We start from the raw sequence: 26236 nt of genomic DNA, 5'->3' as shown, positions 1-26236 counted from the left end.
ATTGCCCCCTTAATTTTTAACAGCAAGGGATATTAACTTTCTTTTTCAATTTTGAAAACTGATCATCCAAGAAATCCAAGAGTAAATAAGTTCTAGTAAAAAGATATTCTGGCCTTTTTTCAACCTCGAAGTAAGGTGTGTAACATTCTATTGTCTGTAGAGTCACAACATCCATCACAATCTGTTTTTTGACCCTACTCAGCATTTAACACACAGTGAGAAGAATATTAGCATAAAATCGGATGACGGGCAAACAGGCCATGACATAACCTCATTTGACTTTCAGTCAGGTGAGCTAAAAACTCCTAATCCTACCAATACTTAATCCATTTCAACGGTGGACTCACTTTTTGATCAAACCAGTATTCCTTTTAAGCATTTCCAAGGGGCATAACTCACACACTCCCTAATTGGCAACCAGGCAATAACCCAGATTAACATCCCTTGTGAGAGTAATGAACTGAACAACGACTCCTCAGCCCCTGCTAAGGCCCAGCCAATTACCACATACCACAATGACATAAGAAAACACTGGCCGCACACGCCATCATTGTTAGGCAGAACGTGTCACATTCTTCCTCGCCCGCTAGCTGATAACAGTAATTGGTAAACAGCAAATTAAATGGCTTAGCAGTTGCCTCTAGCTTAAAGAGCGTTCACTGCTCCGGTCTTTTTGATGATAGTAACTCAGTTATGTCCATCACGCTTGAAATGAGCTGTCAAAGTATGAAACATCAATATGTTGGAGTGGCTTGGGCTCAACAGGTCTGCAGGCTCTGTATACAGTTGAGGATTTGAGGGGATGGAGTTGGATAGAGAACTAAAAGTGGGGTGAAATTGAAATAGGAGGAATTTCAACCAAGGCCCCCTTCCACAAAGGGATCTTAGCACTAAGGTGATCGTAACTCCTATTTTCAAAACAGACTTACTACAATCGTAGCCCAAAGATCACTTTGTGGAACGAAACATGTTACATGTACTAATTACCTGATTTTCCAGTGGTGGTACATGCACATACAATTTACACGACAAATTAAAACGGCTTGAAACTTCAGGTTGACTTCACAGATAATGATGTATTTCCCAAAATACTCGACCAAACAAAGATAACATCGCAAACCACTTGATAATGCAGTGTTTGTTTGCTTGTTGTTTAATAGCTATATGATGGCGGTCTTTACATTATCGACTCTGAACAAGACAATCCAATGATTGATAGTGAGAGCCCACAGGCTACGACGACACACCATCAACAATGTCACAGAGCTTGACCACCTAATCGATTAAGTTGCCTCTTTTGACCAGCATCAATCTCATTATAATCAGATCTAAGTTCTCGCTGCCGCTACACAAACATCTGAGGACATCCAATTACGGGTCACATCACAACGACCTTTCGCAAACTTTGACTGACCACTTAAATGACTAACAAGAAGTGGACATCAGCCAATTAGGAAGCAACTTTCTCGAGTTTTACGGCACTCGTTTCAACCTGGAGACTTCCATTTCAGACTACGCTTGATGAAAAAATATGTTCTCGATTAAAATTTTGAAAACTGAACAATCGAACATTCCGGAATGTCTAATATATGGTTAAGATTGTGTAGCAGTGCTTCCCGCATACTCTGCAACGCCTCCGTTCAAATATTTATCCCACGGAAGCAAGAGATAGATGATAATTTGACGGAATCAGTCGTACGGGTCGTAACTGTCCTTCGGAATACCCCGCGTTAACGTTTTTCGAGGTTGCATGATAAGAAAACACATCCGACTGTCACTTTCATGATCTGGTAAGCGACGCTTTGATTGGTCGGATAAAAGGTCGTTCTGACGTGACCTGTAATGGGATGTCCTCAGATCTTTGTTTAGCGATAGCAAGAACTAAGATCTGATTTTAATGTGATTGGACCAGCATTGGGGACCAATTCTCACCAAGGATTCCCATGGGGACGATGAGTTACAGGTCGCTGTGACAGACATATTACTGATTGCAGTCAACATTCACTCACTCACCCACTCACTCACTTAATGACATTAAACTTTCCAAAGTTTCTCTGAATAATAAACACCTCACTCTGCACTACATGCCCTCAAGGTTGCATTCTCAGTGAAAACAAACAATCCATTTCTTGTGAAGAAATATGACGGACAGCCTAAAATAGCCTTCATTACCCTGTGCCTTATCTGACCTCTTCCTTGAGCCGACCAGTCTTTCCTATATATAATTTATTATCACTTCAAAGATAAGGATCAATGAGTCATTGCTATAAAGACTATTAAGTTCTTGAAACCTTTACAGTTAAAGCTAAGTGGTCAAGCGGTCAAACTGGACACATACTTGAGCTTCCAGGTCACAAATTAGGTCCGGCATGGTTATTTACCTGTCAGGTGTCCGTCTAATGAATTGCAGGTGTCAAACGTACAGGTGTACATTTTGTAACATATCTGACATTCCTGGGTCACACTTCGGTGACATTTGAAGAAAAAAGACCCCTATGATTGCACATATACATATACTTCAGTAGGGATTTGTTGACATGGTGTTTCCAGGGTTACATGCTCACAGTAATGTCTTTGTGTTGAGGAAAGAAACAACATCAAAACCCTCCAAATTCAAGGTACAAAAAATATACCTGATACACAGTTATATATGGTAATTACCGTATTCGATGTAATAAGCGCCCCGCTCTAATAAGCGCCCACGACGATATTTGCTAATATATTGGCTTGTGAACAATCCAAATTAGCACCCCTTCCTATTGATCAATGTACACAAGACTTATTTATTCACGTATAATACGCACTCGTGTTATATGCAATCTTAATTATGGGCAATTAAATTCTGGAACAATACATCTGTCGTACATGCACATTTCAGGCTGTCAGCATAAACCACGAAATGTATCTTTCAACTCTGTTTTTCTCTCTCACCAAAATAATATTCTAATAAGAGCCCCCTATTTTTAATTTTGAGAGCGCCCTGGGCGCTTATTACGTCGAATACGGTAAGTTCAGTGTTTACATATCTAGTGGAGTATGATATTATCGTGCACCAGTTCCATCGTCACGCCTGAGGTGATTTTGGGTTTGAATTGGACCCCTGCAACATTGATCATATAATCACCGGATTAGAGGTCCAGACTTGAATAATAACAGCCTGCATACGTAATTAATAACCAATCAAAATCTCAATGTTTTTAAAAATGATTTTCATTGAGAAGACAAGACTTGATATTGATAACTTGATAACCGGCCTCAACAACAATACACAATTGGAAGTGAAATTGACCAGCTCAAACAAAACAAAAGTGAAAACCTCCGAATTTACCTATCATACATTTGACAAACAATGCCTTGTCATAGAAACCCACACAGGGTGTTCATGGTCTCAGAGCAAAGCTGGAGATGAAAATGTCACTTGACATTATTTGCTCAGGAACCCCAACAATTTCCTTCTCCTCTCACACAAAAGCATGTGGCGCTAATGAAATCCATGAGACAACCTTGTCAATATCACCTAGCTGTCATCAGTGATGAGGAATGTGTGAGACAATACCCTATATTGACAAGTGTCTATGTGGACCTCACATAATGGAAGATAAAACAGCATGGATTCCACTGCTTCAGGGCAAATATAATGAGGCAAACACATTGATGGTGTCCTGGAGGTGTTGGAGATTAACATCAAGGCAAATATGTTAAGTGAATGAAAGAATGCAGCTTTCTTGATGGCTAGCATTATCACTGCTATTTGAAGTATTTCACTGTAACTGCAATGTGTAATCAGCATTGAATAGCAAACCAGTGGTTGATAATGCGAGCATCATCACTGCTTTTTGAAGTATTTCACTGTAACTGCAATGTGTAATCAGCATTGAATAGCAAACCAGTGGTTGATAATGCGAGCATCATCACTGCTTTTTGAAGTATCTCACTGTAACTGCAATGTGTAATCAGCATTGAATAGCAAACCAGTAGTTGATAATGCGAGCATCATCACTGCTATTTGAAGTATCTCACTGTAACTGCAATGTGTAATCAGCATTGAATAGCAAACCAGTGGTTGATAATGCGAGTATCATCACTGCTATTTGAAGTATCTCACTGTAACTGCAATGTGTAATCAGCATTGAATAGCAAACCAGTGGTTGATAATGCGAGCATCATCACTGCTTTTTGAAGTATCTCACTGTAACTGCAATGTGTAATCAGCATTGAATAGCAAACCAGTAGTTGATAATGCGAGCATCATCACTGCTATTTGAAGTATCTCACTGTAACTGCAATGTGTAATCAGCATTGAATAGCAAACCAGTGGTTGATAATGCGAGTATCATCACTGCTATTTGAAGTATTTCACTGTAACTGCAACATGTAATCAGCTAGAATAGCAAACCAGTGGTTGATAATGCGAGCATCATCACTGCTATTTGAAGTATTTCACTGTAACTGCAACGTGTAATCAGCATTGAATAGCAAACCAGTGGTTGATAATGCAAGCATCATCACTGCTATTTCACTGTAACTGCAACGTGTTATCAGCATTGAATAGCAAACCAGTGGTTGATAATGCGAGCATCATCACTGCTATTTGAAGTATTTCACTGTAACTGCAACGTGTAATCAGCATTGAATAGCAAACCAGTGGTTTATAATGCGAGCATCATCACTGCTATTTCACTGTAACTGCAACATGTAATCAGTGTTGAATAGCAAACCAGTGGTTGATAATGCGAGCATCATCACTGCTTATCACTGTAACTGCCAAGTCTAATCAGTCTTCAACCAGGTCATGTGAGCATCAATTCACAATAATGTGATTTAAAAACATACAATTTCTACCCTGTTCTGCATCAGGGTGGTAACAATGACCCCTTGATTTACATGCTCAATTTCGCACAGGGCATAATCATCCATCTTTATTTACATGTAAATAAATTGATATGATCAGTTACTTTCACTCTTCAGTATATAATTCAGAGCTATTTCTTTTACTCCACCCCTTAATCACATCCTCTGTACCATTATCAAGCTCAACAATCTTCTTCGCTTCACCGACTTTAATACTTTACCCATGAGACCGCTCACCCTGTCTAGCCACACGGTCATTAAGTCATTACCGACATACCCACTTTCTAAAAGCCAAACGCTATGACTCAACAGTCTAATCAACCACAAAGATTTCATAACATTGAACCCAACATAATCCAAAGATGAATTCTCCAGATTACATACACTTCTTAATGTAGAAACCAGTTCTGATATTGAAATTCTATTTTATTAAAAGATTACATCTCCACTACAGTTCCCACTTATCTCTGTCTAATTTACATTCCCAAGCTCGCTAGAAGCTTGATGCCAGTGATAGAGTCAAAGTGATGTTTGATGGCAGTGATACGATCCTGTGGGATGTAATACTAATCCTGATGTGGGAAAAGAGAGATGCAATCATCATGACCAGACAATGGCTTCAGTTAGTCAAGGTACAGAGTGAGTGAGTGAGTGAGTGAGTGAGTGAGTGAGTGAGTGAGTGAGTGAGTGAGTGAGTGAGTGAGTGAGTGAGTGAGTGAGTGAGTGAGTGAGTGAGTGAGTGAGTGAGTGAGTGAGCATGGTTTTACACCGCTATTAGAAATATTCCAGCAATATCACGGCGGGGGACACCAGAAATGGGCTTCACACATTGTACCCATGTCGGGAATCAAACCCGGGTCTTCGGCATGAAACAATATATCACGTGACTAACCACGGGTCTGGGTAGTCCTGTGGGTATCCGGGTAGTCCTGTGGGTATCCGATAGTACTCAGTACCAACCCGACCCGAGTACCCGAGTTACCCGTCCCAGCCCTAATCCTTACCTGGAATCTCCACGGATGTCTTGTTAGTGCAGTTTTTAAATAATTATTGAATATGATGACATAACCCAATATGTCCCCATCAAGGGTGAAAACACATTCTAGGCTTACTTGCTTACAAGTCATGATTCAACATTCTAATGTAAATCAACTTTATGGACATTAAACAATGTGAGCATGCATATTTATTCATTAATATGCAACTAGGCCATTTTATATTGCAGTACATGATGAGAATCAGATTAATAAACACGGCTTATGTCATCAACACTTTCATTGCTTGTAGCTTTGATTATGCAGATAATCCCAACTGTAAACATGGTAATCACATGGTGTAGAGGAGGATGGAGGGGGATGGAGGAGGATAGAGGGGGATAGAGGATGATAGAGGGGTATAGATGATAGACAGGATTAGAGAAGGGATAGAGAAAGATAGAGGGGGATGGAGGGAAATAGAGGCAGATGGAGGATAGAGGGGGATTGAGGGGGATGGAGGAGGATAGAGGGGGATAAGGGATGATAGTGGGGTATAGATGAGGATAGACAGGATTAAAGAAGGGATAGAGAAAGATAGAGGGGGATGGAGGGGGATGGAGGAGGATAGAGGGGGATGGAGGAGGATAGAGGGGGATGGAGGGAAATAGAGGCAGATGGAAGATAGAGGGGATTGAGGGGGACGGAGGAGGATAGAGGGGGATAGAGAAAGATAGAGGGGGAAGGAGGAGGATAGAGGGGGATGGAGGAGGATAGAGGGGGATGGAAGAGGATAGAGGGGGATTGAGGAAAATAGAGGGGGATGAATGATGATAGAGGGGGATGGAGGATGATAGAGGGGCATGGAGGAGGATAGAGGGGGATGGAGGATGATAGAGGGGCATGGAGGAGGATAGAGGGGGATGGAGGATGATAGAGGGGCATGGAGGAGGATAGAGGGGGGTGGATGAGGATAGACAGGATTAGAGAAGGGATAGAGAAAGATAGAGGGGGATGGAGGGAAATAGAAGCAGATGGAGGGGGATGGAGGGGGATAGAGGATGATAGAGGGGGATAGATGAGGATAGACAGGATTAGAGAAGGGATAGAGAAAGATAGAGGGGGATGGAGGATGATAGAGGGGGATAGATGGATAGAGGACAGAGCGAACAGAGGGAACAGAGGCAACATAGCTTAGAATAAGACAGTTTTGCTAGTCTGAGCCTTGGACACATATTTCCTAACAAGGAAATGGCCTCCACAGTCTCATTAGCATTTTATTGCACAACAAATACTACACTTTTGGAAGACTACTTTGCATATTCTTCATGTGTAACCAGTGTTAGAAATGAACGGGGGTCTTTAGATCCTTGATGTTTGCTGCACGAGAACTTGAACCAGGTACTTTTAACAAAAGGGTTTTGTGAGGACTCCTTCATGTTGAACCTTACCATGGAAACCTTATGGAGTAAGTGGGTGCGGCATGGGGGTTACAAGAATCTGAACATTAGAATAGCTGAATAAACAACATACGTGATCTATTAATTTTAAATAAAAGAATGAAGTAATAACTCAAGACCTCACAGAACACGACAAACACAACCCAATCTCCTGGCAAACATGAGGAAATCTACCCCCCCGTCCGACGAAACCCTCCCCATAGCCTACCTGGGAATTCCTCTTGACTCTCACACCTGAGCACACCTGTTGACAAATTTCTTCTCCTCCCTTCTTTCTCTTCTTCATCGGTATCCATGTTATTGTTCAGATCATCCTTCCCCTCTCCTGGCTTCATCTTGCCCGGATCATTTACCGGCTCCATTTCTAAAAGGAAAATTTCATATGGTACAAACACACTGACAGATCACACCAGATCATAGCCAACAATCCCACATGCCCCAAGTCTGGCCCAGCTCACTACCTCCACCCCCTTCATAAACAAAATGGATTGGTCTTCCAGGCAGACAGGCACGAACTACAATGAGTGGGAGGGGTTAGAGGTCACACCTATGTCCGTTTCACCTGAAGCCATCAAAGTAACCATAGCATGGTGACCTACAAGCTGTATCTACCCACACAAAGAGTCTCTGTGGAGGCGGCTCTCATTCATCCATATTTGTTTGTTTTGGACTTGGTCATAAAATCGAAGGGTTGGTGTTACGGTGTTTACCTTGCCCTGCTGTATAAATTTGAAGCTCTCCATGTGACATGGGTTTTGTATTATTAAAGGAGTGTTGGCATTGTTTATATGATGATGAATATCTCACTTACAGCTCAGGCCATCACAGCTCAGTTAATTAAGTGTCTGTCCCGATAATAAACTGATTCCACTGTATGTTCGCAAAAGTACCTTGACGGTTTTAGCCACTCAAATAATGAGGTACAAATCTGTACCATGTCCGATTATTGGTGCGCATCCTTTTTTACAAATGTAAATACATTTGGAGACATGTCTACACCTCAAAAAGTTTACTTTGGGCGATAACATTTTTAACGAACTGCCACGCTGATTTTAGTTCTGACAAGAGCAATACTTCTCTCACAACTTGCACGTAGTCGTCGTCTGCTTGTTTTCGTGTTACCAATGATCAATGAATGCAATGTTTAATGGCGTGCTATTGCAGGCTAGGTGAAACTGGCCACCGCCACTGCTTGTTTAGGCAGACGGGATCCCAGTCATTCCAGATAATAACAGCATATTGGCAAAATATCAAAAATATGAATTATCTTATCTCCCCACTCAATGGTCTGTTGTTAACAGCTAGACATTTAGCAAGTTTAGCCTCTGAAATTGAAATCTTTGAAGATGTTTTTCCCTTACATTGTCTTATGATATATGACAGAAAGGAATCTTAAGAAAACTGAAGCAATAGGCCAGCCAAGCTATTATTGTGATTATTGACGTGCATGGCATATTTTTAATTTATTTTTTTCAGTAGAACCAGTGTTCAAATTATGGATGAAAGAAAATGGCTCTTGTCATTAAAATACAGATAAAAATAAATGATACAGATCCTTGATTATATACTTCAACAGTCAATCTTAAATATGCACTCACTCACACACGCACACACGCATACACTCACACACGCACACACTCACACACGCACTCACACCAAGGAGCCACCTTTTCCCTGATGTTCATTGTTATTTGAAATTACAAAACTAAAAGGACTGATTAATATTTATTAAGCCAATATACTTTCTGGATATTTCCTGGTCAAATATTAATTGTCTATTCAGCTTTCTGATGTCTTTAGGCAACCACAAACAATATGTAACTTTCTTTGTTTGTTTGTTTGTTTGTTGTTTAACGCCACACTCATCAATATCCAGCTATATAATGGCGGTCTGTACCAGACAATCCAGTGATTGACATCATGAGCATCGATCCACGCAATTGGGATCGATGACATGTATCAACCAAGTCAGCGAGCCTGACCACCCGATCCCGTTAGTCGCCTCTTACAACAAGCATAGTCATCTTTTACGGCAAGTATGGGTTGCTGAAGAGCTATTCCACCCCGGATCTTCATGGGTCCAATATGCAACTTATAGTTTGGTTGCTAATGAAGTGCAACCCCTACTTTGCATGTTGGCTTAAAAAAACAAACAGCCATACTGTCCAGAATTTGGCACAGAAACTTTTAGTTCCTCATTCTACTGAGGTCAAGCGAGTGAGTTAGTGAGTTGGGTTTAACGCCGCTTTTAACAGTATTCCAGTTATATCACGGGCGTATCAGCTTAATGTGGGAGGAAAGCCTGAAGTGATGCAGGTCTCGGACGTTTACCACTTCGATGAAACCCACGAGCACGGGTATGGTGCTGACAAACCTAGAAACGGAGGTCAAGCAGATGGGACAATGATCGGGACATGGCTTAATGGCCATCAGACAAGGTCTGTGCTAATGCTGTGAATTTTTGGTAACTGCACAAATGGTTCTCGGAATATATTTCTCAGAGAGACAATGGAACACTGTGCAGCAGGTATCTGGAGCAAAATAAACTATGATGCTTAACACAACCCTTATTCTTTGATGTGTGCCACTGCTCATGACATCACTGGTTTGTGGGTACACCATAATTAAGTGTGCCACATATATGACATCACTGGTTTGTCTGTACACCATCATTAAGTGTGCCACATATATGACATCACTGGTTTGTGTGTTTATGTGGTCATGACATCATTGGTTTATGTGTACACCATCACAATGAGAGCATCTTATCATGACATCACTGCTGTGTGTGTACAACATCATTAAGTGTGCCACACATCACTGGTTTGTGTGTACACCATAGTTAAGTGTGCCACATGTATGACATCACTGGTTTGTGTGTACACCATCTTTAAATGTGCCACATGTATGACATCACTGGTTTGTGTGTACACCATCATTAAGTATGCCACACATCACTGGTTTGTGTGTACACCATCATGAAGTGTGCCACACATCACTGGTTTGTGTGTACACCATCATTAAGGATGCCACATATATGACATCACTGGTTTGTGTGGACACCATCATTTAGTGTGCCACATAAATGACATCACTGGTTTGTGTGTACACCATCATTAAGTGTGCCACATATATGACATCACTGGTTTGTGTGTACACCATCATTAAGTATGCCACACATCACTGGTTTGTGTGTACACCATCATGAAGTGTGCCACACATCACTGGTTTGTGTGTACACCATCATTAAGGATGCCACATATATGACATCACTGGTTTGTGTGTACACCATCATTAAGTGTGACACATATATGACATCACTGGTTTGTGTGTACACCATAATCAAGTGTGACACATAAATGTCATCACTGGTTTGTGTGGACACCATCATTTAGTGTGACACATATATGACATCACTGGTTTGTGTGTACACCATAATCAAGTGTGCCACATATATGACATCACTGGTTTGTTGATACACCCTCATTTAGTGTGCCACATAAATGACATCACTGGTTTGTGTGTTTATGTGGTCATGACATCATTGGTTTATGTGTACACCATCACAATGAGAGTATCTGATCATGGCATCACTGCTGTGTGTGTACACCATCATGAAGTGTGCCACATATCACTGGTTTGTGTGTACACCATCATTAAGTGTGCCACATATATGACATCACTGGTTTGTGTGTTTATGTGGTCATGACATCATTGGTTCATGTGTACACCATCATAATGCGTGCACTGATCATGACATCACTGATTTGTGTGTACATCAGTATGATGTGTGCCACTGGTCATGACATCACTGATTTGTGTGTCCATCATTATAATGTGTGCCACTGGACATGACATCACTGATTTGTGTGTCCATCATTATAATGTGCGCCACTGGACATGACATCACTGATTTGTGTGTCCATCATTATAATGTGGGCCACTGGACATGACATCACTGATTTGTGTGTCCATCATTATAATGTGGGTCACTGGTCATGACATCACTGATTTGTGTGTCCATCATTATAATGTGGGCCACTGGACATGACATCACTGATTTGTGTGTCCATCATTATAATGTGGGTCACTGGTCATGACATCACTGATTTGTGTGTCCATCATTATTATGTGGGCCACTGGACATGACATCACTGATTTGTGTGTCCATCATTATAATGTGGGTCACTGGTCATGACATCACTGATTTGTGTGTCCATCATTATAATGTGGGTCACTGGACATGACATCACTGATTTGTGTGTCCATCATTATAATGTGGGTCACTGGTCATGACATCACTGATTTGTGTGTCCATCATTATAATGCGTGCACTGATCATGACATCACTGATTTGTGTGTACATCAGTATGATGTGTGCCACTTGTCATGACATCACTGATTTGTGTGTCCATCATTATAATGTGGGCCACTGGACATGACATCACTGATTTGTGTGTACATCATTATAATGTGGGTCACTGGTCATGACATCACTGATTTGTGTGTCCATCATTATAATGTGGGCCACTGGACATGACATCACTGATTTGTGTGTCCATCATTATAATGTGGGTCACTGGTCATGACATCACTGATTTGTGTGTCTATCATTATAATGTGGGCCCCTGGTCATGACATCACTGATTTATGTGTCCATCATTATAATGTGTCCCACTGGTCATGACATCACTGATATGTGTGTCCATCATTATAATGTGGGTCACTGGTCATGACATCACTGATTTGTGTGTCCATCATTATAATGTGGGTCACTGGTCATGACATCACTGATTTGTGTGTCCATCGTTAAGATGTGTCCCACTGGTCATGACATCACTGATTTGTGTGTCCATCATTATAATGTGTTCCACTGATCATGACATCACTGATTTGTGTGTCCATCATTATAATGTGTCCCACTGGTCATGACATGACTGCTCATGAAAGAAAGATCCCCATCATGATCTAACTCAATGAATCCACTTTCAACTGAGGACATGCGGGGTTTTTCCTCTTCAATAATGTTTCCATTTCAAGGTTTAGAAGAACCACCCCAAACCCCACCCTCATGTACGAATTATCATTTCACAAAAACATGGCGACAGATCTTCCTTTATTCAACATCCCTGCATCATAGATTGATGCTCAAGATGTCAATCACTGGACTATCTGGCCCAGACTCAATTATTTTCAGACTGCCATCATACAATTGGAATATTGCTGATTGTGGCGTTAAACAACAAACAAACATGAATTGTGCATCAATAATTTTAACTATAATTACCTTGCAACCAGATACTTATTGGATTATTACATGATGACAATACTTCACATGAATAACAGCAAGTTGTGTCATCAACATATGTTTTCTCATTAACTTCAATAATCACCTTTGTAAACATTTCCCTCAACCCGAGACCGAGCAGAGTGCACATGACAGGATGGGGCACATGTTATGTTAATCACACATGTCATGTTCTGTCAACAAAACAAACGAAGCCCACAATTTTGAATCACGGCATGTACAGGATTGCCCCGAATAACCACAACAACTCACTGTGTCAGCAAGCGGGACCCAAATAACTCTTTCAAGAGATCAACATACTTTCTCAAAGTCCCTTTGTTCAAATAATACTTTGTGTTTTGAAATTGAAGATGAGGATTAGGGTTGAATGATATCACTTCTGGTTTGGGAAAAAACATGCAGTGAGGTTCAGAACAAAAAGTGCATGTTTGTGAGACGCATGTCGAAAGCAAGACAGCTTTACGTCAAAAGTCCCATGTATGTTTCGATCTAGCTACTAAATAAGAAAGTAATATGCCCTTCCACTTCCAGATTAATGACCTTGATCTCGTCTGTCTTACAGACCCTGATACAAATATATATCAAATACAGCCCATGCAAGTCTATAATGTTTGGCAAGTTTAGATTACTGCAGTATCTGAAAATGAAGAAAGTCATTGGGCTCCCTTTTATGATATTTTTATTAAGATAACTGAACAACTGTTTTTTTCTGTACGATATGTTCATTTCAGAGACTAGATGTTAGTCTAGCCTTGATCCTCAATTTCTGCAATAACATGCTTGATTATTTCTAGTTGAAAATATTAATGCAAACATCTTCAAAACATGTCATACAAATACAAGCCTAGGACCTAAAACTATCTGCATGTACATCATGAATGACCTTCACAGTAACCTTGACCTTTCACAAAGGTCACTCAAAACCTATTTTGATCTGAACTCTGCCTTTAGAATGTTTCATTGACCTACAGTAGAACACGGATATAATGAACACGGATATAGCGAACAAACGGATACAACGAACTGTTAAAAAATCCCTGATTGATCTCCTATATAATATCATATAAAATTTACGTATATAATGAACTCTCTACAGCGAGCTGATATCTGATCACCAACAAGCCCATCTATCACTAATCAGTGACGTGTATAGCGAACTGCAAAATCTCACTCAGTGTCAAGTGTCACTGACAACTGGCTGTATGCAATCAGCGGCGAATCAAAACAATGGCGGCGAATCAATACAATCAGCGGAAACGGATCAACCTTGTTAAGTATGCATTGTGTTAATCTTACCTGTACATGTAATATTGTCTGTAAAATTTTATGTCTGTCATTGGAAAATCTGTGTTTTGTCTTATCCAAGATGGCGGACGTTTCCGAGCGAAAACGTGTATAACGAACAACGGATATAATGAACTGATTTCTCTGGTCCCTTGCAGTTCGTTATATCCGTGTTCTACTGTACACTAAATCCTTTTGAGCTAAATGGTGAAAACAAACATTTTCAGGCTGTGGTTGGGAGGATGACCTTGACCATAATGGATAACAACAACTTGTTAATTGCATTTAGCAACGTTTACTTACCAACTAGAATACCAATCAAACAGTTAGTATGACAATAACAATAAACAAATATTCCGGGGCCATAAAAGAGATATACATGATATTCCTCAGATCTCCAAGAAAATCATGGTTTCTCACAAAATAGCAAATGCTATTCATTTAAAGTAGGTCACAATGATGTGTCATCACTTGTCAAATGTAAGAATTCAAACAATATAACGAGTATGTGCATAAGAACAAAGAATAAAGTCTTCAGAAAAGCCATTTTAGTGAAATTGGCAAACATACTTTACGAATGACCTCCACTGTGTCCTTAACCTTATACATTGGTCAGTCACAACCTTTTCATTGGACCTTAAGGATGACCTTGACCCATGACAGCATGTCAAAAATAATTTCTGAGGGCCATAATGGAGACATGCATGATATTGCTCGGATGTCGGTTGGTTGGTTGGTTTGTTGTTTAACGCTGCACTCAGCAATATTCCATCTATATGACGGTGGTCTGTAAATAATCGACTCTGGACCAGACAATCCAGTGACTGATATCATGAGCATCGATCCACGCAATTGGGATCGATGAAATGCATCAACCAAGTCAGCGAGCCTGACCACCCGATCCCGTTAGTCACCTTTTACAACAAGCACAGTCACCTTTTATGGCAAGCATGGATTGCTGAAGACCTATTCTACCACGGATCTTCACGGGTCTCAGATGTCAAAGCCCAACATGGTTTCTAAAACAAAGTGTGGCTGTGGAGGCAGTGGTCAAAGTTAGACAAACCCTAAAAGCATTCCTATTTACACTGAACTGGTTCAGTCTCGCTGACTTGGTTGATGCATGTCCCAACTGCATTGATCGATGCTCATGATTTCGATCACTGGATTGTCTGGTCCAGACTCAATTATTTTCAATCTAGTGTCAGAATAGCTGGAATATTGGTGAGAGTGGCATTTTACAACCAACGAAGAAACAAATTAACAGCTGATTATAAAGAACTATTAAATGCTGTAAACTCTATCTCTATTGTCTAACAGCAATTCTCAGAGCTAGCCACTGAGTTTCTTGTTCAAATAACAACTCTCATCAGGGATAGGAGTTTGGCTGGTCCAGACAACAGGCCACCAGTCAAGGAGCAATGGAATATTGCTGACTAAGGATAACTTTTTTCCAGGTGATACAAGGTTCCACTTTGTTTATAATATACTTTCTATATTCAGACTCTGTGATATGTCCACATAATACAACTGAGACAAAGTCCAGTTTCACATGCTTATAAAAGGTCATTACTTGAAGATTATTGTACCTATTTAAACAGGCAGGGTAACAACACGTACCATTCTTATTATAATGTCATTTGGTATGATACGGCAGATCTTGAGTCACCGACCTAAAACTACTCTCCATGCAGAAGCACTATCAACTAGACCGTGAAGGCAGTCCAATACATGTGAAAACCAGACAGCATGTCTGACTGTTCGCATCGCTCACTGAACCAGCCATGTCACCAAGTCATGTAGTAATTGGCAGTCTAATCAATAGCACTCGGTGAAATCAATGGTCACTAAACCATGTACATCTATCTGGCGGCAATCAATCTTGTCAATGTACCCCATGTTGATAACATAAACAAACAAAATTGATTATAGTCAGGACATTCTCATGTGTGTTGAGGGTAGTCCAGAGAATAGTGGAAATCTGGACTGAGCAGTCGTTGTCTTGTTACCTGGGTGGACAAATAAACCAGTGGTGTCTATTCAAGCCCTGTTTGCCATCTTTATATCAGTATCACTCATAGAACAGTTCTCAGTACGCCGATTGATTTATTACTGTTTCTGTCCCATTACAATTTGGTTGGTACTTCGTAACCCCCCAAAAAAATTCTTTAAAAAAAAGGGGCCAAGATGTTCCGCTCATATTTTTTTTAGTGTGCCACATAATATTTCGGTGTCAATGGGGCAAAAGTGCTGTCTTGCATGAACTCAGTGAGTGAGTGAGTGAGTGAGTGAGTGAGTGAGTGAGTTAGGTTTAACGCCGCTTTTAACATTATTCCAGTTATATCGCGGCGTGTCAGCTTAATGTGGGAGGAAAGCCCCAAGTGATGCAGGTCTCGGCGTACTGAGAACTGTTCACTGAAGTGGTAACTACGGTGAAACCCACGAGCACGGGTATGGTGCTGACAAACCTAGTAACATCATCGGGGCGAACCGGGATTCGAACCCACAATCATAGGTTTCTGGCGTGCCCAAGGGACGAAACTCTGCACAGGGAGTCACGGCGCCTTAGACGACTGGGCCACCCGTGCCCCCTGAACTCGGTGTAACTCATGATGTATGTCTAAAGATGGAGTAAACATTACACTCATACCATGGCAATATCTGTGTGTGTGGGTAGGTGTCCCTTGACGCCTCACGCAAAATATTCCAGTTTTATGACAGCAGCCTGTATATAATCGAATGTGTACCAGACAATCCAATGGTTGATATTGTGAGCAACAATCCACACCATTGGGGTATGATGGCACACAATTAACCAAGTCACCGAACATGCTCACTGCTCCATCAAGGGAGTGAGTAAATATTGCTTTAAGCTGCATCAGCAGTATTGCAATGATCCATTAAGTCCTCTCTAATACCAGCAACAATTGCAATTCTAATCCGGAATCCCCACAAAATAATATCATCTAGTCAGGGCAAACCAGGGGATGATAGCATGAGCTTTGGTTACTGTGTATGCAGTCAAGCTGACATTGTGACCACCTGATTCTCATTTTAGTTGGTTCTCTGGAGTGTATGGGCAATGGGGGAGGCAGGGGGGGGGGGGGGGGCAGTCTATCCCACAATCAAAATTTTGTATGACTGTTTTTGTTTGTTGGAGGTTTAACGCTGCAATCTGGAATACTCCAGCTGTATGACGGTGGTCTGAAAATAATCAGGTCTGGACCAGACAATCCAGTGATTGATGTCATGAGCACTGATCCAAGCAATTGGGATGTGATGACATGCATCAACCAAGTCAGCGAGGCTGACCACTCGAAGCGCTGCATTATTATTACCTACGTCAATGGAATTGTGTGCACTCGATATTTATTCTCAGCTTATTTTTACACCAAGCAAGGAATACTCTCTGCCCAATTCCAGGCAATTCTTATCATGTATTTGGCCAGCTGTTTCCTGGAGTCTTGTGTTGTTACATAGGATATCAGGAAGTCACCTACCAAACTGCTCCAAGAAATCTCTGCTTTCACCCGTGGCAACACCAAATACTGTCAGGTTATCGCTGTTGCAAATCTCAGGTTGACCTCCGACCTCTAGCAGGAGTCTGAGACAGTCCAGATGGTCCTCTTCAGCAGCATAGTGCAGACCTGTGTTGCCACGGAGATTGTCGCAGACATTGGCATCACCTGAAATACAGCCATTATAACACTGATCATCAGTTCAAAGCATACACACACATCTCTGTGATAAGACGAATCCATACACGACGGCATTGAAATTAACCAAATATTGTTATGAATACATATATTGTGCAAATATATCCAGATACATGTATCTTCATAAATGCCCTTCAAACAACGATTGAGTCGAAAATTCAATTTGGATTAAATAGGCAGGAGATACTCTGGACACAGCGTTAGAAATTGGCACTAGTCCTATAGTCCTTGCCAATCTGCCCAATAGTAAAGGTATCATAAGGACGAGTAGAAATTTGCCAATTTATAAGGGTTTTGCTATATGTTATCATTATAAGGACTAGTGGACCAAACATGTTAGTTTCTACCGCTGGGACAGCGATCTGTTAGGGTACAATAGTACAGAATAGGCCAGGTCACAACATGTAACCACTCAATCCTAACTTTAATTATCCCTTATGATTAGTATAGGGTTCTTAGGAATTATTCTGCATAGAACAACGGGTGGAAAGCTCCAAGTTAAACAGGGCACGCTGACCAAGTCATCTAAGGCGTCACACTTTCGCATCCAGGCCAGCAGGCTTGTGCTAATCTCCATCCCTGCAGTATTCAATGTATTTTTACTGCCTTGGGCCAAGACAAATTGGTATTTTAAAATCCATTAAATCAACGAAAATCAAAGAAAATATATTCCGCTTAACATGCTGTTTCAGGGACTTTTCCTTCTGTTCACGGGCTGGCCCAAGTGTGTCCCATCAGCTCACAACAGCAATACATCGGGTGTTCTTTAACTTCTTTTGAGTAGTATATTTAAGATATAAACGACAAGTGGAAGTTGTTTATCGTGCAAAAAAACACTGCAGGGAGAATATACCATGAGGGTGGAGTTATGAGTGGTGTATTCTCCCTGCAGTGTTTAATTGTCCGTTAAACCATGGCTCCTTTGTATTTGACCGTGGTCTAACTAACTGAACTGTTAGTTAGACAGCACTTGGCAATGACGGAACTTGTTTTTCCCCTATCATTTGTCTTGATGATAGAACAATTTCATGAAAAACGTTTGTCGCCAGCAGGATTCGAACCCGTGAATTCCGCACTGAAGGCTAACGAATGTCGTCTTCTGCCACGGCGACATGGGAGAAAGGGTATGAAATTAACAACTAAATATTTACTTACATCAGTACCAATTGCTTATTGCTTTATGAACTGCGAAATGTGCTTTATGCAAGTTTTATACAGGATGTTACGCTATGCATTCTAGTATTTGTACAGTGCTTGTGATTTTGTAGCTTTTCATTCAACGAAACGAACAGATTTTAGAAATTACCATTATCTTGATCAGGGCTATATTTGCTCATAATAGGCCCATCAACATGGGCAAGCAATATTTAGTTGATTGATAAATGTGCTTGTGTTGGTCCAAAATGAATGGTACACTTGCACCGGGACATGCATTTCATAACCCAAATCAGCAAAATGCGAGGAACACGTGCGAAAGGCTCGGGGAACACATTTCACGTGCTTCACGCGGGGCCGACTCACACAGTGTTCTCACAGTTGAGCATAGAGTTCCTGAATATCTTTCAAAACACCTTTAACAAAACAATGTTTTTTAAACATTTTAGGTGGAATAAATGTTGGACATGGTTTAAGTATGTTAGACCACTCAGACCATGCAGACCCCAGTGTCTAATCCTTGAAATGGCTGATTAAACCACTCTGCGCTGCATGCCTCGTGGTTTAATTAACCATTTCACAATAAGACACTGGGTCCATGTGGTCTAACCTATACATAAACAACGACCACAAGTCGTTTGTTTCTAATCATGTGATATGAGATATCAACGTATTGTACCACCTCTTAAGGATGTTGATAAATTGTACAAGCCTAAAAAACATTTACCTTTCGTCTTATCTATTTTATGGAATATGCAAACAAATTATGAGCTATTCTGTCATTTTCATGACAAGTTTAACATAAGATTCTAAACAATATCACAGCATGTCCACAGCCATCTTGAGGGGGCACGGGTGGCCCAGTCGTCTAAGGTGCCGCGATTCGCTGTGCAGAGTTGCGTCCCCTGGACACGCCAGAAACCTATGATTGTGGGTTCGAATCCCGGTTCACCCCGATTATGTTTCTAGGTTTGTCAGCACCATACCCGTGCTCGTGGGTTTCACCGAAGTGGTAAACGTCTGAGACCTGCATCACTTGGGGCTTTCCTCCCACATTAAGCTGACACGCCGTGATATAACTGGAATAATGTTAAAAGCGGCGTAAAACCCAACTCACTCACTCACAGCCATCTTGGTACTACAGTGTTCCCTCGTTATTGCGCCCTTCACTATAGCGCTAACTCGGTAAAAGCGAGTGGTAAGGCATGGCTACCAAAATTTACTGACATTTTCAATAAACTCAAGTTTTCCAATGACACACTGTTTTCCCCCATCTCAGAAAATCAGCTGATCACCGCGATCACGTAACACCGGAAATACCAGTCAACATATAGGAACTGAAGTACGCAATTTAATCCTATTATTATAATATCTGGTAATAAATAAAAATGTTCCTTGTTTATCTGGACTAACGTTTGCATCAAAATTCTTTGAAGTGGTATCACTGGGTACGTTTTAACTGAATCACCGGTAGATTGGGAGGAAACGTGTGCACAGCTGATTGCTATTTCCGGCTCAGTTTACGAGTAAATACACGCGGTAATCTTAATCTCTGCATATAAAACATGACTTAGAGAGCAGGAAATACATTTTAAATGGTAAATCATCATGATTAGTGATGTTTTAAATCAAATTTCATACTTTTATTGACTAAGTTTGTTACATATCTACCTGCTTATTCACCCGAAGGGATACGATATGGGTTTTTTTTGAAAGCGCATATTAATACTTGATAAATCTTTTTTTACACTACGAATCATAAATAACTTCTATACTAATCTTTTTTTAAACTCTGAAACGTGCAACGTAGATCATGTTAGGTAGGCAGAGCATGTATACTGTTTTGTTGGTCATCTACCATCTACGACTCGACCTTCGTTAAACCGCTGATCATCTATAACGCTCATCAATTATTTGGACCCCGAAGGTAGCGTTGTAGCAAGGGATCACTGCACTACTACAGGACGATCAGTGATGTTTATTGAAACCACAACTGAAAGCAGGGTTAGGTGTTATAATGGTTATCATGGTTATAGAGCTCCGCTGATTGACAGACATTGACAACAGATCTCTCTATTGGCTAGCAGGAAGGAAAGGTGTATTTACAAGCTGTTTATGTAATTAACGCGAGACACTCAACATGCTCAATAGATAGATAGCAGAAGCTGTCACACAAATACCCTTCTATACTGTTTGCCAACTCCTCAACTGAAACAAAGAAAGGACGTATTTAAGCTTTAATTTCCTAATATCAATGCCAATTCTTTTCCTTACATTACAGATTAGCTTTCCTTAAATTTTGCTAATATTAAAACAAAATGGTGTTTTTTAATGAGAGCAAGTATTTGTTAATATATTTAATGTATGTTATTTGTATTCAGGAAATTCACCAATATACACAAACATTTTTTTTATGGCTCCTGTCTCTAGTGAGTGAGTATGGTTTTACGCCACTTTTAGCAATATTCCAGCAATATCACGGCGGGGGACACCAGAAATGGGCTTCACACATTGTACCCATGTCGGGATTCGAACCCGGATCTTCAGGGTGACGAGCAAACGCTTTAACCACTAGGCTACCCGACCGCCCCTCTCCTGTCTCTAAGATTGCTGACCTATAGAGGGAGTTAATGCCGGTTTGAAGTTTAAACAGTATTTCGGTGATATCTGGCATGATAGTTCGAAGTAGGAAAGACGTATTAAGTGATGCAGGTCTCAGACGTCAACTACTTTGGTGAAACCCACGAGCACAGAAATGGTGCTCACAAACCAAGAATCACAGCGAATCTGGGATTTGAACCCCATGATCAGAGGATTCTGGAATGCCTAAGGGATGCAACTCTGCACAGTGAAAACTGTGGTGCCTTAGATGACTTGGCCCTTCTTATCCAGTCATATTTGAGATTAGTAACCAACCTAACTCACTTGTCTGACATGCTTGCCGTAAAAGGTGACTATGCTTGTCGTAAGAGGCGACTAATGGGATCGGGTGGTCAGGCTCACTGACTTGGTTGATGCATGTCATTGTATCCCAATTGGGTGGATCGATGATCATGATATTAATCACTGGATTGTCTGGTCCAGACTCAATTATTTACAGACCACCGTCATATAGCTGGAATATTGCTGAGTGCGGCCTTTAACAACAAACCAACCAACCAACCACTTGTCTGAAGCTTGAAGTCTTGAAAAATTAAAATTGGTCCAGTGATCTCAGCAAAAATTTATCCATACAAGAACACAAATCTTTGTTTTAAGAAAAATGCCTAAAAGACCAGTTCAGGTTTGCAGGCTCAAAAGTGTTTGGCACATAGAATGATTCAATTTTTTCTACAAAAGACTATTAGTTCAGTTGGGCTTGTCAGGAACCAGTTTTTCAATTCTAGTGCTCACAGAGCAGTTCAGTAAAAAATAACTCTAAAAAGAGGACATCCTGTTGAGGGCAAATAAAGAACTTCTTTGAACCTTTGTGTTTATATACATTAATCTGTTGTGTATTTTCTGTGATTTTGCGAGAGACATGATTAGGGTTATATCCCATTAGTCAGACGTCCCATTAGTTAGACGTCCCAATTGTTACGACATTTTTCTTTAGGCAAAGAGGGAATATACCTACAGGTGTAATGGATCAGTCCTAATTAGATTGAAGTACTGTAGGGATAGGGGACTCACAGCTTAGCGAGTATATATGTTACAATTTCGTTTAATTAACCTAAATAACCTTCTCTCAGCACAGGTTCAATAGGCATGAGATTAACTATGTGAACTATGGAGTAGCTTAATTGTCTTACTGTATGATCAGTTGAAGGAGTTGAGTTTAGATTATCTACTTATCAAACAAATGAAAAGGATCTTGGGGTACGTATCATTATCAGTATCGATATTGCTGGTTTAAGGAAAGTAGAGATGTGTCGTCAAGACGTGCAATGTGAAATGTACGACTGTCAGTGACTTTCTTCGCAATCAGTCGGAACATAAACATACGCCTGAAGATGAAACCAGAGTGAACTTTGTAAGTAATCTTCATAAAAGAGCGCGAGAAGAAACCACACCACACCACGCTGGCGCAAGAGAATCTACAGAGAGACAGAGAACCGCCTGGTACGCCTCAAAGATCAGTTGCCACAGGGTGACAAGTCTGCTATTGAGTATTTAGATGCTTGTGGACACTTGCTTCGTCTGGGATAAATAAACTGTAAAAGTAATTAAATGTAAATGTGCACATTACCAGAAACTGTCACATGGTCACAAAGTGTTGTTACAAACTGTATAAAATTTATCAAATGTAAAGTGTCATTAAATGTTAAGTATAATATTAAAGTATCTGTTTAAAGCTGCTTTGCTTTGTTTGTCAGATCTTATCTGGACTATTCCATTTTAAAGTCTGGGGTAACAAGCATAAGGATTAGTGTGCACTCAACCGTTTAAAGTGTTGTTATAAGCTGTCTAACTATTGGGACGTCTAACTAATGGGGGGACACCCATGATTATATTAATGTTTGAAAGGACATTCTTATGAATGTGCTGTCTCATTAACACATTTTAATAAAATCTCAGGACATTTTGCAATATAATTAGTCAATGTTCCAGGAAATGAATCGATCTAAAACCCTGAGTTTCAGCCTGATGCTGTTTGTAAAGTTAGTTACACATTCCCTGATACACAATAGGTATTAATCTACACATTTAATTAACAACAGAAAACTTGGTAACAATGTAATGTCGCAGACAACTGACCTTGATAAGGCATTGACTGATTAGTGTTTATTTCATTCAGAGCCCAGGCATGGGGAACAGTTGAAGCTGTGGACATGGCTAATTATGCTAATCTACAGATTAAGAGATTATCTATAAACCTCAAGATCGTGGTCGACGTTTAACAGCTGTTGAGTGTTTGGAATTATTAGCTTCATAAAAATCTATATACATTAACATGGTAAATAAAGCATATATATACTGTTTAGTGGACAGATATGAGCTTGCATAAATTATCCTGGTGATACTCATTTGGAGAACTCATAAATGTCCTTTCAGATACTTATCAAAAATATTAAATTACTTCTGCCAATTGTACTTATAAGCACTGTGTGACTTTGCCACTAGAGTGAAGGTGAAGTCTAGTAAAACATAAGCTCAGCAAATACAATCCATTTGAGAACATAAAATGTATTATAATGATGCTAACAGACAAGTTTGTGCATGAGGTTTTTGCCTGGTGTGAGAGGGTAACACCAAAACAGTTATTATTTTTTCTGTAGATTCTTTTCTCAAAAAGTGATGATACTTTCAAGGACAAAACATCTTAAAGACTTTAATATTTTCTCTTCGCAGATTTTAACATAAATAATCTGAACATCAATGATCAGATAGTTCTGATGATATATCAGGATAGCTATTTTCAGGTCGTTGACATGACCTCCTGCTTATCTCCTCTATGCCTATTTTAATTAAAAAATTGTAGTTTTTTCCAAAAACACTGTCATGTAGAAATGTTGCATAAACCAGAATTGGAATTTGACTTACACCATCCAATATTGAATTATTATGGTCCTATCATTTGACAAGCCATTTAGGTGTCATATAATTTTTAACTAATCTCAATACTTGTTTGAAAGATCTGCCTGTCACTTTTTAGATATTGTAAAAATATTTTTCACAAATCCTGAAACAAAAATGTGGATAGTAACCTCTTACATGTATCTCCAAATTTACAGCGACATTGACATTTTGTACTCTCCGGCTCATTCCTGCAAATACGTTACCCGAAGTGACAGAACAGCATGTTTCAAACAAAACAAACTCCAGAGGTTGGTGTGTATTATTCACAAGAACGAATGATAATACACACAGCGCAGTAATGAATTTAGTGTTTGAGTTTTTATTTGAAAAAGAGATATTAATTATATTTTCAGATATTTCGTGATACTTTGGTATAAAAATATGCAAGACAAGTACTTAATTGATCTGGTCAAAAAACAAAATGAAATAGCTGCTATTTTTACTTGCTCCACTCTTTTTAAAAACAAATTAAGATTAGTCATTTCAATAACCAAGCAAACAATATTGAGGCAACTTCTACACAAAGCTGCTTTGAAACTGATTAAACATGTGAAAAAGGAACCATATGATGAAGAATTCACTACTGTGTATGGTATATAAAGTAGACAGTCCAGTTGTTTCCCTTCTCCCGGGTTAGAAAAGGTACTCAGCACTCTACTGCTTGTCACAAGAGGTGACTTATTTTTGTTTGAGTTGTCACATTGTTTACTTGGTTGATTATGTGATACTATTCAAATGTACAGTGTATAAAAGGCCACAAACCTGAAGTGCATACAATATAGTGCAAAATCATTTCACAGATTCACACATTTCGTATGAGACATTTCTTCCTTGGAAGGCATACTTGAAAGATAACATGACAGATTTTAAATCTTTATAATTTGAGGTTGCCGTAAGGTAAATATATTGATGGACTGAAGGTTGAGTTAAATATTTTTTTATTTGGAATGTATTGCTTTTGAGTGTCTCCTAAAGATGAGCATATAAAGGTGAAAGGATACAGATCTTCGAGATAGTTTAGGTTACACCATATGCACATAATATTGCAGATTTTGGTATTTTGTGGTGTCTACATGGTCTATGGTACAGTGTGGTGCTAATGATAATAATAATAATAATAATAATTTATTTCGATGCTGCCGTCTGTCAGCTGAAGTACATGTCTGGCATGAAACAACAAACAAAACTTGTCACTGGGTTGTTAAATATATGCTCACAATCAAACATGAATTTGCTTTAAATATCGTGAATTGCAATCACACTTTATGTCATGGAATATAACGACAGTGCTAAACAATCAACACAGGATGGGAAAAAAAAGAATTAACAGTGCCACAAAAAAAATGGTACCTGTGAGAAAATGACAAGTGTATTGGGTAGAAAACACATGACACCTATTTGCACAGTGTTATCAATCGAAAGAGAGTATATGTTTCACCTAGCTACGCACAAAACAATTCATGTTTACATACCGATATTTACCACACTCAAAGCAGCAGCGAACTAACGCAGTTCTCATTCAAACTTTTGAGACAGGTTATGATAAACATGGATTGGGAAACAAGATTAACTTCACACCCCAACATTTAGAAAACAATTATAATAAAACAATTTAAACATCTCTTGATTCGAAAGATGTAACATGACAGTGGTTAACTTCACCTTTGTTTTTCAACAGCAATGAAAGTATTTTAGTTTCACCGTTGTGTGCAGCTTCGTGCACAGGGCTCCAATCGTAAAGGCCTATTAAATTCGGATCATATCCTTGTCCGAGAGCTTTTCTGACGTCATTCACACTTCCATAGCGAACTGCTTCGTGCAGTTTTGTATCCATTGGTTTATGACATCTAATAACGGCTGTGAAATGTTCCTGTAAAGTTCACAAAGTTATGAATCCTCAGGTCTCAGATTTCGTTTCTACAGACGCCA

General features: G+C 39.8%; 1 protein-coding gene across 1 annotated transcript in view; it reads right to left on the bottom strand.

Moving 5' to 3' along the window:
- LOC124144983 overlaps positions 1 to 26236 on the bottom strand; it is a 56985-nt gene extending 30749 nt beyond the window's left edge. The window contains exons 1-3 of the mRNA XM_046514607.2: positions 25970 to 26236; positions 17378 to 17563; positions 7494 to 7649 (exon numbers count right to left, since the gene is read on the bottom strand). Coding sequence (XP_046370563.2) covers positions 7494 to 7649; positions 17378 to 17563; positions 25970 to 26141 — 514 coding nt within the window. The 5' untranslated portion in view covers positions 26142 to 26236. The remainder of the gene's footprint in view (positions 1 to 7493; positions 7650 to 17377; positions 17564 to 25969) is intronic.

This window comes from Haliotis rufescens, unplaced genomic scaffold (genome assembly GCF_023055435.1).
Source record: "Haliotis rufescens isolate VD_foot unplaced genomic scaffold, xgHalRufe1.0.p SCAF_55, whole genome shotgun sequence".
Classification (NCBI taxonomy): Eukaryota; Metazoa; Mollusca; class Gastropoda; order Lepetellida; family Haliotidae; genus Haliotis; species Haliotis rufescens.
This window is presented reverse-complemented; position numbering and strand designations above follow the sequence as displayed.